The sequence below is a fragment of the Drosophila kikkawai genome, chromosome 3R, assembly GCF_030179895.1.
Source record: "Drosophila kikkawai strain 14028-0561.14 chromosome 3R, DkikHiC1v2, whole genome shotgun sequence".
Classification (NCBI taxonomy): domain Eukaryota; kingdom Metazoa; phylum Arthropoda; class Insecta; order Diptera; family Drosophilidae; genus Drosophila; species Drosophila kikkawai.
In genome coordinates this window covers 34988387-35001920 of record NC_091731.1, presented here as the reverse complement: position 1 = coordinate 35001920, position 13534 = coordinate 34988387, and the positions used below count along the sequence as shown (strand labels likewise).

The window sequence follows — 13534 nt, the reverse complement described above, 5'->3', positions numbered from 1 at the left end:
AATTCAGCTTATTTTTAAGTCTGGTCACACTGTTAAGTCACTGTTTATGTGAATAATAAATAAAGAACAATTTAAAAAATTTAAATTTAATAAAAAAAAATTAATTTATGCAAAACACACTCCAGCCTTTCCGATTGGATGACATACATCTATCTATTTTTAATGTTAATACAAAATAAGGTGAAGAGCATTGAGTATTCCATTGCATGCTATCATCAACTGGCTCTTACGGATATAATATAAGGACATACAAATCTACGTGGATTACGCGCTAATTGGTTTTACGTTTGTTATGGCTATTGCTGCTACAGGTCCTCATCCATGTGCTCATCAGACTTGTTTAGGTTCACGCTGCACGTGTTGTTGTTCTCAAAGAACTCCAGATCGTCGTCGTAGTCGTCGAGCTCCTGCTGGTTGGGATTCGCCATCGGAACCGCCGCTGGTAGCGGTTGATTCTGTGGCACCGCCGAAATCTTGGCCATTTCCGGCAGGGGCAACTGCAGTGGCGACGGCTGCCAGGGCACCAAGGCGGTGCAGGGTCGTGGGATGGTCTTGAGCAGCCATTCCGGTGGGATGACGGGCGGTCCCGTGGCTCCGGGCCCAGTTCCCGGCTTCAGGCCATCACAGATCACAATGCGATTGGCGTTGCGCAGCTTCTGCTCCAATTCCATGGCCGCCATTTGGTAGGCGGGATTCGGGTGATGTGTTTTTCCAGTGCTCGTGGACGGAATATCATCCGTGGCCAGTCCACCCGTAACGGCGGCTACGCTGTTGTTATTGCTGTTGCCCACCACCGAAGCCGTCGCACTGTTCTTTGGATCCCCGGAAATCTGTAGGCCACTGAAATGCTGGGTGATCCGCTCCTCGGTAATCAGCATTTTGGGAGGGCTAAAATATGTGGCAAGATTAGTTGGTAGGATCAATAAAATCAAGGAGTATATAGCCTTACAGCACGGTTGCTTGTTGTTCCGACTTCCTCTTGTGCTGCCACTTGCCGCACTCGCTCTCCGCCAGACTCGGGTTCCCGAAGCCATTCGCATTGAAGTTGAAGCCAAACTCCATGACGCCGCCTGGCTGTGGTGCATTGAAGGGAAAGGATTTCCGCTTGGTCTGAGGCTTCATATGAGGATACAAAATATGTGTAAAAATGGATAAAATTCCTCTATTTGCGACTTGTTTTCTTTCTGCTTAGTGTGGCCAGTCGGAGCCAGCCAAAAGCTGCCTATCATTTTCAGTATTTTTGTCGAATGAAATCGTACCAGAATATATACGGAAAACTTGGTTGTAATCATTGCATTAAATAATTTGATGTAATTAATGTGAGTTAACAATTTTAATTTTATAAATATGTAATTTACAAACAGCTAAACAGTGCTGTAAAAGTCCTTTTTGAAAAGTCTAGAAACGCACTAAAAAAGGCCAAAGTAAAATGCATAAAAAGCGCAGCAGCCCGCTGCTTTCAAATATTCAAACGCAACAAGTGACCGAGCAAAGTGCTTTAATAAAATCTTAAAATTATAAAATCAAATAAATTAACATTTATCATACAGTGCAGTGAAATCAGTTTAAAATTTTAATAAAATAAAAGTTCAAAAACAATTTAAAGAAAGCTGAAAAGTATAATTCTATCAAAATGCGATTTACTAGGTGAGTTTGTTTTTATTTTATATATTTTTAAAACAGTTTGAATAAAAACAGCTGCAAACCAAAAAATATTTTGATTTCTTAACAGATTTTTAATAATTTTAAAAGCATTTAGGCGATAAATTTAAAAGTTTTAAATATGTGAATTGAAATATTAAGCTTAAGTTTCCCTCAACAAATTAAAATTAACTCAGCAATATAAAGGTATAAAATGTGAAGAACGACAGTCCTTAAGAAGGATTTTATTGTATTCTCATGTAAAATTCCATTAAAAAAAAAAAAAAATCAAACACCGATTGAGGTTGAATCAACGCAGCCACTCGCACTTTCCTCGGCTTATCTGGGGGTAGCGCAGCTCTTTTCGAAAATAACATGTTTTTCAACCCAAAACATCATCGCGCAATCTTCGCCTGTGAACAACATTTTTAATGACGCCTGCATTGTTTTTCCTCCGGCTAAAAAAAAACAGAGATCGCCAGTTTCCAGGCGATCGTAGTGCATCGGCACTATAGCCTATGTATGTATGAGGTAATGGGCAAGCTGAGGTTATCCCGGGCCAGCATTAAAGGCTTATCAGTGGGAGACAGGGCCCCCTGGGGAGCAAATTAACGTCACTGTCGGGAAATCTCATGCCATCTTTTAATCTCAATCTCCAAGCGCTGCAGCAATCGGAAATCAGAAATCAGGCTTTCCGATTTCGTCATCCGCCGTGTCGTAGAAAAACAATCTGCTGGAAAATAACTTGATGAAAAACGTGTCAGATTTCATTGAACAACAACAATATTATTCATAATTAACTATTTTGAGAAGGCGTGCGGCAACTACCGAAACCCTTCAGTTTATTGCGGATATTAGTCGAATTTCGAATTTGGGCTACTAGCTTATATTTTCAGAAATTGTCTATAAATATTTGTTCGAAATCCTAAATTTCATATTTTAATTTTTAATTAAACGAAAAATGGACAGATAATTTCTAATAAAGTAAATAATAAGAAACGATCATAAGCAGCTAGTGGGCGGTACTTTTAACGGTACCTGTGCCAGAGCTTTCGCTGCAACTTTTAAGTCGCGCTCTCTCGCTCGCGCACAGAATAGCTCGCTTGAGCGAAAGCTTTTTATCCAAAAATAATGAAAAACGACATATCCGTGGGCTCGCCAACACGTGCGATAGAGTTCGTTATCGAGATCGGTTCTATATATATACTGCGACAGTCCACTTGAATCCAGCAATCAGTGTAGTTTGTTGCCTTTTCCAGCTGAGGAAAATTCCCGAAAATCTCAAACAAAAAGGTACAGAGCAAGTGCAGAATAAACAAGACAAGTGAGGAAAAATCTAAAATTTTCCACTGCAAATTTTGACCTCTAAACTTTGAATTAACTTTTCAAGTTTTAAGTTCTAAGCTTCTAATTAATAATTCAAAAACGTGTCAAGTTGAATATAAAACCTATTTTTATGGCCGGCTATTTTTAAATCAAGTCCCAGACAGCAGCCTGAAAAGTCGGGACCTCCGATTTGTTTATGTTTTTCCTGCTAATTTATTATCAAAATAAACAAAAATGATTGGCGGCTGATAACGTAAAAACGCTGACGCACACACATACAGCGAAAGAGAACACACATGGCAACAGGAGAAGAGAGACCAACGCGAAGGGGTCAAGTTCTGGGTTTAGTTTTTCCGATTTTTGCTGATTCAGGTGTATAAAAAGCGAAATAAAACCTTGATTATATGCAATATATTCCACCTAGCAACAGGTTGTTTGGGTATATGTCTGTGTGCCCAGAGGCAGGGAAAATTTAATCACTTGTAGTTGTAGTAGTGCCTGCTCCGTTTGCGCCATTTCGTTCGCCACACAGTAATTTTTCCAGATGCAAAAATTTTCGTAGTTTACAAAAATTTTTAAAAATGTGGCGGCGCTCTATTGGATCCCTAATGGTTTCGATTTCACGGACATACGCCGCTAAGGAAAGGTGCGTACAATTAGTGGCTAGTGAAACCGATCGGAATTGAAATGTGATACAAAATGCTAAAGCAAACGACAAGAAAAGGAAAAACAACAGTGATGCTCTCGTGACGTGCTTAGTTGGCTGTGCAAAAACATCGGCCTGCTTCATTTTAAAGTTACACTAATTATTAAAATAATTTGAGTCCCCTAAAATTAGTAATTTAATTTTTTTATACTGTACAATTTATATGAAAAATTTTAATTTTAAAATATTTTTTAACGTGCGTGAGACAAGCTTAAAATCGCTCACGCTGGCATCTCGTCTATTCTCGAAACAGCTGTCCGGGGAGTTGCCATATATTGGTAATTTAAGACCAGTGGCAACTCTTTTTCCTCCAGCTAGCACATGGCCGGTTGTGCTTGTGTGCGTACTGTGTTGAATTTAATATTTAAATAAATTAAGAGCGTCGTACTAGCCGTGAAAAGCTACACCTTAAGCTGAAAAAGCTCCTGTTGCGCGGACAGCTTAAACCTGTTATCAGCTCAGCGATTGTGGGGAGCGTTGCGAGTTGTTATGGGAGCAGGGCCGTTTCGGACTTGCTCATTTTCGTTCCAGCAGTGAAGCACTCAAGTCCGAAACGCTGCGTCTCCGATTTGCGTGCTTTATAAAAAAAAATATATAGTATATATATACGTATATATATATACATCAGAACCCGAACACTATGTGTGATTTTGCTGTGTAAACAACACTCGCGAATCGCGAAAGCTAACCCGAATCCAGAGTTCCACGAACAACGCCGAACAGTATATAGGCGAAGAAATAAAAAATCACACGGCTGAAAAACCCGTGAGTCATCGCGACGTGGCCGCCAGATAATTTCCCAGTGCCGTCGAGACAACGGGGAAGTACCCAAAACGTTCACTCGTCGAGACCGCGCCGCTCGTTTCGATCATTAGCGCTGCGCTCTCCGGACGCGGCGGTCGAGTTTCTACGACGCAATTTGAAGTAATAAAGAAAAGGGCAGAAAGATGAACCAGTACTACGACCTGGACAAGGGCAAGAATGTGCTGTTCCTGAACGATGCCAGCAGCACCAGTGGCTACAGCAGCAACTCGCCCACTTCCACCACCCAGTCTTTGTCGCCCGCTCACTCCCCCGAAACTATGGCGCTTCAATCGGATTTCGCCAATCTCAACTTGCCAGCAGCGGGACACAACTCACCTCAGCAGCCGCAAAACTCACCATATCATCAGCTGTTGAATGGCGGAGGCGGCCTCTGCTTGGATGCAAACTCTTTGATAAATCCTGCTGGCATCGGTACCGCCACGAGTTTTGGCAACATGTACGATCATCAATACTACGTCCCCGTCGGAGGAGCACCCGCGGCACAGCAGCAATTTGGCTATCAGCCGAATGGACTTCCAGCCGGCAGCAGCGACTCTAAACACGTGCCGCAGCTGCGAATTGTGGAGCAACCTGTGGAGAAGTTCCGGTTTCGGTACAAGAGCGAGATGCACGGCACTCATGGCTCCCTCAATGGCGCCAACTCGAAGAGAACGCCGAAAACCTTCCCCGAAGTCACACTCTGCAACTACGACGGCCCAGCTGTCATCAGGTGCAGCTTGTTCCAAACAAACCTGGACAGTCCGCACTCGCATCAGTTGGTTGTGCGCAAGGACGAAAGGGATGTGTGCGATCCGCACGATCTGCACGTGTCCAAGGATCGCGGATATGTGGCGCAGTTCATCAACATGGGCATCATACACACCGCCAAGAAGTATATATTCGACGAGCTTTTCAAAAAGAAGCAGGATCGCCTCGTTTTCCAGATGAACCGCCGGGAGCTGTCCACCAGACAGCTGCAGGAGCTGCATCAGGAGACGGAGCGGGAGACCAAGGACATGAATTTGAACCAGGTAGGTGTTGCATTTTCCACTAAAAAGTGATCCAATATTAGTGAGCTACTTTTCTTAGAGTCAAATCAACTAACCTGCACTTCTTGCTTTTTTTTTAGGTTCGCCTGTGTTTCGAAGCCTTTAAGGTCGAAGAAAACGGCTCGTGGGTGCCACTGGCTCCTCCAGCATTCAGCAATCCGATCAATAACCGCAAGTCCGCACAAACCGGTGAGCTGCGCATCGTCCGGCTTAGCAAGCCCACCGGCGGCGTCATGGGCAACGACGAGCTGATCCTGCTGGTGGAGAAGGTTAGCAAGAAGAACATTAGGGTGCGCTTCTTCGAGGAGGACGAGGATGGCGAGACAGTGTGGGAGGCTTTCGCCAAGTTCCGTGAGTCTGATGTGCATCATCAGTACGCGATTGTGTGTCAGACGCCGCCGTACAAAGACAAGGACGTGGATCGCGAGGTGGGCGTGTCAATAGAGCTGATACGTCCCTCCGACGACGAGCGCTCCTATCCGCCGCTGCCCTTCCGCTACAAGCCTCGCGATGCGATTGTGTCCCGGAAACGACGTCGCACCTGCTCCACGGCCACGACCAGCAGCTCTGGCAATTCCAGCTCCAACAATTCCCTGGACCTGCCTAAGACCTTGGCCCTGGCAGCAGCGCCTGTGGGTGGTGGCCAGCCAAATGACTTCTCGCTTCACGCTCAGACCATAAGCCAGGAGTTTGGTCGTGACCTGCATCTGATGGGCTTGGATAAATGCGATTTAGTCAACTCTGAGTCCTTCCGAAAACTCATTGACACCAACTCCGATGAGCTGCTGAAGATCTGCCATGTGTCCATGGACATGGGTGAGCTACAGGCAGATGGCCATGGACGAGCAGAGTCGGTGGGCAGAAACCTAACCAGGGACTATCTGAGTGCGATTTTCAAGATCTTCGATCAGGATCGCCGCACGCCGATGGAGATTTCGAAGCGGCGCGTGGAGGATCTGTTTACGGATCACGCCCTCAAGAACGATAACAATGACACGTTACTCCACGAAGTGATAAGCCACAAAAAGGACAATCTTAAGTTGGCCATCAAGACGATACAGGTGTTGAACTACTTCCAGCTGAAGGAGCTGGCCAACAGTGCCTTGAACGCGGACGGAGATAGTGCCTTGCACGTGGCCTGCCAGCAAGACCGGGCGCACTACATCCGGCCATTGATGGGCCTGGGCTGCAGTCCCAACCAACAGAATCACACCGGGAACACCCCGTTGCATTTAGCTGTTAAGGAGGAGCGCATTAATTGCGTGGAGAGCTTTCTGAACGGAATGCCACCCGTAACGTTGGATCTCTCGCTGAAGAACGACGACGGGCTGACGCCTCTTCACATGGCTATCCGGCAGAATAAGTACGATGTGGCCAAGAAGCTCATTAGCCACGACAGGAGCTCAATAAGTGTGGCCAACACAACGGACGGCAACAATGCCCTGCACATGGCTGTGCTGGAGCAGAGCATTGAGTTGCTGGTGCTCATCCTGGACGCCCAGAATCAGAACCTCACAGACATTCTGCAGGCGCGAAATGCAGCCGGATATACGCCCTTGGAGTTGGCCAGGCACAAGGCCAACGAGCGGGTGGTCCAACTGCTGGAGAAGGTGTATCCGGAGAAGGGAGACCAGACCATGACCTGGATTCCGCGCAAGGTCAAGGAGGAGATCGACTCGTCCTCGGACGAAAGCAGCGAGGCTGGACAGCTAGAGATTAAATCGGAGGATATGGAGATAAAAACGGAGGACGAAGATTCCATGGAGCTGGACCTTAGCAGTCATCATAGGCGAAGTCTAGAAGAAGCTCATGACGACACCCAAATGGAAACGCCGCCGTCGAACAAGCTGCAGCTGCTCCTCCAGAAGAAAAACATTTATGAACAGCTGAGCTCTCTGCTGAACGAACCCTTGGGCCATGGACCGGAACCACAGCTGCCCAAGTGGAAGCACCTGGCTCGGGGACTCAAGCTGATGGCCTTCATGTGGCTAAATGCTGAGGCCTTTCTGGATCACATCTTGGACAATGGCGGCAGTGTGGAGTTTGAAGAATTCGCTCGCACCCTGCAGACAATCGATCCCAAGGCCCACGCCCTGCTGGTTAGGGATTCGTAGTAGCCCCCAGAGATTTCCCAGCAATCGTAACCACTGGAAGCCTTTTGTACCCCGCACTTTTCAACGAGAGAGTGCTTTAATTATGTATTGAAAATGTTGATCAATAAAATACCTTTTAGTTTATAACTACTTATCACTAAACAAAGAAAAAAGAGAGCATTTTTGATAAGGGGTTTACTTGGAAGTAATTCGACTTTAACTTTGATAGTATTTTTAGTCTTGGAAAACTTCTTAGAAACTTAAAATAAAAGAAAGAAAGGGTTTCAGGTGATAAATGCAATCTTCAAAAATGTAAAATTAAATGAAAAAGTATAATTTTTATATTGTATACACATTGTTTATGAATTCTAGCAAGTATCTGCTTAATTTTACAACACATTTTGCAGCTACTTGGTGGATTTTTCAGACAAAGGCTGATATTGGAAATTAAAATTCACTAAGTTATATGTATGTACATATTTACTTACTTTTGTTTGCACTTTAATTATAATTGCGTTCCTAAAATTAAATATGTATATTCTTTAATAGTTTCCCTGAACTATAATAACACAAAGTGAGGTCATTTAAAAAAGCTTTTCTCTGCCGACAGTATAACAAATATACATACATACATATGCATAGACATATGCTGCGATTAAAAAGTACATTCTGAGAAGGGGGAATCACTCGCAACAGTTTTGCAACAAACAAGCCAGTGTGAATCACCCGATATTCCCATACATACATGGGTGTGTGCCGTTCGAGGAGGTGATGTGATCCGGGGAATTACTGCAGCACAACCGCAGTGTGCAGATTGGCAGGACGGGGATGTACCCAGGGGCCTTATCTTTTTGGCGACATTCTTTGGCTTTTATGACCTTGCTGTTGATTCGATTTTTCAAAAAATTTTACTCTGAATAGAGGAAAATGTTTTTATTATTTATGCAATTTAATTTAAATAAATGTCACTATTCAGTATATAATTTCCACTTACAAATATTTATTTACAATTCCTTATTCCAGCAACATGGCACAACTCATCGACGGCAAGAGCATTTCCCAGGAAATACGTAAACAGCTAAGCCAGGAACTGAAGGAGCTCGTGGCCACCGGCTGTCCCGTGCCGCATCTTACTGCTGTAATTGTGGGCGACGATGAGGCCAGCAAGAAGTATGTGGCTAACAAGATGGTCGCCTGTCAAGAGGTGGGCATTTCCAGTGAGACCAAGAGACTGCCCGCCTCCACCACACAGGAGGAGCTTCTCCAGTTGATTGATGACCTAAACAAGGATCCGCTGGTGTCGGGTATCCTTGTGCAGCTGCCAGTGCCGGATCACATCAATGAGCGCACCATCTGCAATGCCGTGCATGTGGAAAAGGATGTGGATGGATTCAATGAACAGAATGTGGGACGCCTGGCTCTCGACATGGACGGCATCATTCCGGCCACACCGCTGGGTGTCAAGCGTCTCCTGGAGCATTTTAACATCGAGACCTTTGGACGCAACGCTGTCGTGGTGGGCCGCTCCAAGAACGTCAGCCTGCCGATGGCCATACTGCTGAGCTCGGATGGGAAATATGCCACCAAGGCAATGGATGCTACGGTGACCATCTGCCACCGTCATACGCCGCCCAAGGAGCTGGCGCGCTACTGTCGCAATGCGGACATTATTGTAGTGGCCGTTGGCAAGGTTGGACTGATCACCAAGGACATGATCAAGCCAGGTGCCTGTGTCATCGATGTGGGCATCAACCGCATTAAGGACGAAAAGACAGGAACATTTAAGCTTGTCGGCGATGTGGACTTTGATGGTGAGAATTTCCTTCTAAAAACAATATAACACACAACCTACAATCCTTTCACCTTTCTGCTTGCAGAAGTGCGCCAGGTTGCCGGCCATATTACTCCGGTTCCCGGCGGTGTTGGACCCATGACGGTGGCCATGCTTTTACACAATACTCTGAAGGCTGCCAGGAAGCAGTTCAGTGACCGCAAGACCTGCTGAGGATTCTCCTCATAAGGCCAACGGAAAGGAGGAGCCAGCCACTCGCCGAGCGAGTAATAGTATTTTTTGTTTTTAACCGCTAACCTAAAGTAGAGAGTAGAGTTACTGACCAACCGCTAACTTGACGATTGTAGCACACACATATAATCTTGCTTATTTTGCTATATAAACAAAGATAATGGAATCTTGACTCGATTGCGTTTGTTTTATGGTCTGGTGAGTGGTGGGAACTGTTAACAAAGTCATCGATAAACCCAAGAGTTAATTGTCTTGTAACTTTTTATTATCACTAAAAATACAAATTACTTGATTTCTATTCCGTTTGTTTTTTTATAGTTTACATTGTACAAGTGTCGAACAACAAACTTTTAAGCTTAATCTCTAACTGCCAGCGGACGGGCCTATTCGCAGCAATGGGTGGCGGGCCGAAAAAAACGAAATAGCGCCCTGGAGAGCGAGTTCAATCGCGGTGTTTAACAACTTGGAAAGACCAGAAGTCACAGATAGGCGACCAGATCTTATTATCCCCAGCTATGTAGGTGTATAAAGTAATTGAGTGCGTCATTTATTACAAATTTACGGATCGTTTAAAAATATGGTTGACGGGAGACTGTTTTTAGGCTTCATTGCAAAAATATCTTCAGCCAAAGTTTAAGAAGGGATTAAAACCGCAAGTCGGGCTTGTGTTTGGCCATGTATCTGAAAATATATTGAAAATTAAGGGGTTACGATATATTTAATTTAACTAAAATTAAAATCATATCATGTTATATCAATGAAATATTAGGCCATTGACCATGGGTCGGAAAAACAATACACAACAAACAAGTAAATGAGTTATATTCAAGGAAAATTAAAGGAAATTCTAGATTTTGATGGTTTATAAGCGACTTATTCAGTGAATATGTTAATTGTAGTAAGAGAGCGAACATATTCACCTTAGTGAGAGAGTGAAAGGGTTTAGGGAGGCAGTAAATTTATTAAAACAACCTCAAAATTTAATAAAATTTCAAACAAATCACATCAAAACATTGTGTAGTAGTTTTATGTAACACTTACTTGTCCAACGTTTCCCAAAACTTGCTAAGCACGGCCCGATCCAGATGCCGTTTGTTTTGGGAGAGTCGCAGCAACGTCACCGACCAGCGCTCCACATTAGAATCCAATTTCAGCTCGCTGAAGCACAAATGAAAGGCGCAAACTGCAAAGGAAAATGATTTAGTAACTCGCAGAAAACAAGGATAAATTTCACTCACTCTTTGAGAATATCTCAACGGGATTGCCATCCCAGGGCCAGCCCTTGAACTGCCACTGTGGTCCCATAACGAACACGGCCACAACACGTTGCCAGTCCTGTTGCGACAATTTGATGGGATTGTCTATCACCCGGTAAGAAACAGTCTGATTGTTACGTTTACGCTGTGGCGAGAGAATTGAAAAAATATATTTTTAATTAAGAACTAAAGGAACAAAAGAGAATAAATAACTATTTATTGTTTTATGTAACAAAAATATAGTAGTACCCCAAGTAACATTAAAATAAATTCCAATTAATTCAAGGTTACACATTCTCTAGAACTAGATCCCTAATTCATTCACCTCTCATTTCTTTACCCCTCAGACAAATGTAATATAAATAATAATAATCAAAAGAAATCTTTGGAAAGCAAAATTAAAGAAACACCCTCAAATAGCTTTAGAGTTTCTACAACTTAAAACAGGATTTACATATAACAAGAATAAAGGTATAGAGCATAAAAAGCTATGTTTTGAGCATGATGAAGCTTTGTTTATTTGATTTATAGCGAGGAGTATTATGTTTATAACGAAAATAAATTAAAACAATACAGGAAAATAACATCGGAAAGCCGAAATTTGTATACCCTTGCAACTTGCCTTAGGATCAGGGCATCGAATCAAAAATCTATCATAACTAAGTCAAAAAAGCATAAAATTCAATTCGGAAATCTGTTCTGAGCTAGTTTTAACTAGGCTAACAAATCTGTAAACTAAATTAAAAATTTTTAAAAATCCAAATTTTGGCCAATTTTTGAGAATTTTGATGATGTAACCCCTTATAAAATTTTAAAATTTTAAATGAAAATTTTGAATTTTTTTTTTCTTTGCGACATTCCTAAATAGACTCCCCTGTTGATGCTGATCAAGAATATACATGCTTTATGGGGTCGGAAATGACTCCTTCCCTGCGTTTCAAGCTTCTGAGTGAAATTATAATACACTGCAAGGGTATAAAAACTAAATTCTAAAAATATAATTCCTCCATAAACTTGGTTTTACAAGCAGAATTCCAACTTAACAAAGTGTCTTTGGTTACGCACCTGTAACAGCACTTCGCTGTCGCGTTGGCAGCCCTGCAGCTTCTTCTCGGCGGTGGACAGGAAGCGCAGCTCCTGCAGGATATCCTTCACGTTGAGCATGGTGATGAGGCTTGTATTGGCAGACGGTATAATGATGATGGGTGTGCGCGAAGGTCGCTTCGTGGGTCCATTGGCGGGCAATTGCCTGGCCTGCGCCGTTGGAATCAGCTCCTTGGGCCGTCCAGTGACGGCGGCAGCTGCTCCCGGCGGCATTCCTGGTCCCGGTGCACCCGGCAGACTGGCCTGTGACTTGCGTTGCGCCAGCGAGCCGTCCGTCACGGACTTCAGCGACATGCCGTGGTACGTACCCAACGTGTCGATCTTGAAGCCCTCGGTCTCCTCCTTTTGCCGATTGAAGCGCTCCTGATCGTAACGATTGTACTGCGACAGCTGTGGCTGTGGCTTGGCAATCCTCGCCGGTTCCGGCATCTTGATGGGATTGGGCACCTGCGGGCGATTGCGACCCTCCTCCCGGGCCTTGATGCCCTGCAGCATGGCGAAAATGTTCTTGGCGAAGATCTTACCGGTGCTCTGAAGGATGGAAGTGCGCGTGCGCCACTGCCGCTCCCGGCTAATGATATCCTTTGTGGAGTCCACGTCGTAGTCGAGAATGGCCCGCATATCGGTGCCCATGGTCTCGTCGTTGTCCGTTCGCTTGATGGTCGTACGCTTGTTGGCCAAACGTTTCGCCTTGATGGCTGCGATTTTCTCCACGGACATCGTCTCTGACAGCGACTTGATGTTGTCCATGTTGACGGCAGTCTCCTTTTGATTCACATCCCATCGGGCCGCCAGTTGCTCGCGCACCTTCTGCACCTGCGTCTCCTCGAACCGTGCTTTCTTGGCGGCCACCTCACCGCTTGAGATTTCGCCCTCGGCTGCTCGCTTCACTTGCGTGGGGATCTCGAGCGGTGCGCTCTTGTCGATGCTGGCACAGGTCGGTGTCTCGCCATTGAGGTACGCCAGCAGCTCCTTTCGATCCGGACGATTCACGGCGGGTATATCCTCAGCAGCGCACTGCCGGACATACACAGAGTGCTGGAGCATCACATTCTTGAGCAGGTACAGCAGGCACTCCAGCGTATAGTACTCACGTGGAGCGCCCTTCTTTCCGGAGCTAGGGATTTGCATATTACGTTAAAGAGGTTATAGCTGCCCAGGGAATGGGACGTGGAGGAGACGCTACTCACCCATATTTGAGATAGTTGGTCTTGACACTCTTCGGCCAGGAGAACTCGCCAAAGATAATCTGACTGTCCCGTTCCACGATCTCCTTTTTGTTTATGTTGTACTGCCGCAGCAGACTCAGCGGATCCGCCATCTTTTGGCCGCTCTTCTCGGATGCCTGGGACTGCGCGAATCGGTGGCTGTTGGGGCGGTGCTCGACCCGCCGCTGCTGAGCACTTTACGTCCCCGGATAAGTTAATTAAACACGCTCGATTCTCACAATTTATGGCATATTTTTCGCGTAGTTTTCTTTTGGCAGAGGTTGCGTGGAGTGTTACCACCGGCAAGCGGATTGAAAATACCAC

The 13534-nt window shown here is 44.9% G+C and overlaps 4 protein-coding genes across 6 annotated transcripts; 2 read left to right on the top strand and 2 right to left on the bottom strand.

The window, feature by feature from the left end:
• Positions 1-127: 127 nt before the first annotated feature.
• Mst85C lies at positions 128-1214 on the bottom strand. The gene is made up of 2 exons (XM_017163061.2): positions 950-1214; positions 128-888 (listed from the first exon to the last, which is right to left on the bottom strand). Exons 1-2 carry the CDS (start codon positions 1120-1122, stop codon positions 306-308), a joined length of 756 nt encoding a protein of 251 aa, XP_017018550.1. The 5' UTR covers positions 1123-1214; the 3' UTR covers positions 128-305.
• A 257-nt stretch (positions 1215-1471) lies between these two features.
• Nmdmc (NAD-dependent methylenetetrahydrofolate dehydrogenase) lies at positions 1472-9814 on the top strand. Of its 3 annotated transcripts, none has more exons than XM_017163059.3 (3): positions 1472-1647; positions 8643-9430; positions 9497-9814. In XM_017163059.3, the coding sequence occupies exons 1-3, from the start codon at positions 1634-1636 to the stop codon at positions 9622-9624; spliced, it is 930 nt and encodes a 309-aa protein (XP_017018548.1). In that variant the 5' UTR covers positions 1472-1633; the 3' UTR covers positions 9625-9814. The 3 variants fall into 3 exon arrangements, with proteins under 3 accessions (XP_017018548.1, XP_017018549.1, XP_017018547.1); XM_017163060.3 differs by lacking the exon at positions 1472-1647 and adding an exon at positions 2777-2934; XM_017163058.3 differs by lacking the exon at positions 1472-1647 and adding an exon at positions 3463-3613.
• On the top strand, positions 4010-7792 carry Rel (nuclear factor NF-kappa-B family member relish). The gene is made up of 2 exons (XM_017163056.3): positions 4010-5508; positions 5607-7792. Exons 1-2 carry the CDS (start codon positions 4621-4623, stop codon positions 7638-7640), a joined length of 2922 nt encoding a protein of 973 aa, XP_017018545.1. The 5' UTR covers positions 4010-4620; the 3' UTR covers positions 7641-7792.
• Positions 9815-9885: 71 nt separating the features above from the next.
• Positions 9886-13520, bottom strand: hyx (cell division cycle 73 hyrax). Its single transcript, XM_017163057.2, has 5 exons — positions 13193-13520; positions 11964-13119; positions 10881-11043; positions 10684-10825; positions 9886-10323 (listed from the first exon to the last, which is right to left on the bottom strand). The coding sequence occupies exons 1-5, from the start codon at positions 13321-13323 to the stop codon at positions 10287-10289; spliced, it is 1629 nt and encodes a 542-aa protein (XP_017018546.1). The 5' UTR covers positions 13324-13520; the 3' UTR covers positions 9886-10286.
• Between the last annotated feature and the right edge of the window lie 14 nt (positions 13521-13534).

What these genes read in the sequence shown, in the direction of transcription:
- Mst85C (XM_017163061.2), bottom strand. Translation starts at nt 1,122, where the DNA reads ATGAAGCCTCAGACCAAGCGGAAATCCTTTCCCTTCAATGCACCACAG. An exon ending in GAACAACAAGCAACCGTGCT is followed by an intron (nt 889 to 949) that starts GTAAGGCTATAT and finishes CACATATTTTAG; the next exon opens with CCCTCCCAAAATGCTGATTA.
- Nmdmc (XM_017163058.3), top strand. Translation starts at nt 3,549, where the DNA reads ATGTGGCGGCGCTCTATTGGATCCCTAATGGTTTCGATTTCACGGACA. An exon ending in ACATACGCCGCTAAGGAAAG is followed by an intron (nt 3,614 to 8,642) that starts GTGCGTACAATT and finishes TCCTTATTCCAG; the next exon opens with CAACATGGCACAACTCATCG. An exon ending in CGGCGATGTGGACTTTGATG is followed by an intron (nt 9,431 to 9,496) that starts GTGAGAATTTCC and finishes TTCTGCTTGCAG; the next exon opens with AAGTGCGCCAGGTTGCCGGC.
- Rel (XM_017163056.3), top strand. Translation starts at nt 4,621, where the DNA reads ATGAACCAGTACTACGACCTGGACAAGGGCAAGAATGTGCTGTTCCTG. An exon ending in AGGACATGAATTTGAACCAG is followed by an intron (nt 5,509 to 5,606) that starts GTAGGTGTTGCA and finishes CTTTTTTTTTAG; the next exon opens with GTTCGCCTGTGTTTCGAAGC.
- hyx (XM_017163057.2), bottom strand. Translation starts at nt 13,323, where the DNA reads ATGGCGGATCCGCTGAGTCTGCTGCGGCAGTACAACATAAACAAAAAG. An exon ending in ACCAACTATCTCAAATATGG is followed by an intron (nt 13,120 to 13,192) that starts GTGAGTAGCGTC and finishes GCAAATCCCTAG; the next exon opens with CTCCGGAAAGAAGGGCGCTC. An exon ending in CGTTGAGATATTCTCAAAGA is followed by an intron (nt 10,826 to 10,880) that starts GTGAGTGAAATT and finishes TTTCCTTTGCAG; the next exon opens with TTTGCGCCTTTCATTTGTGC.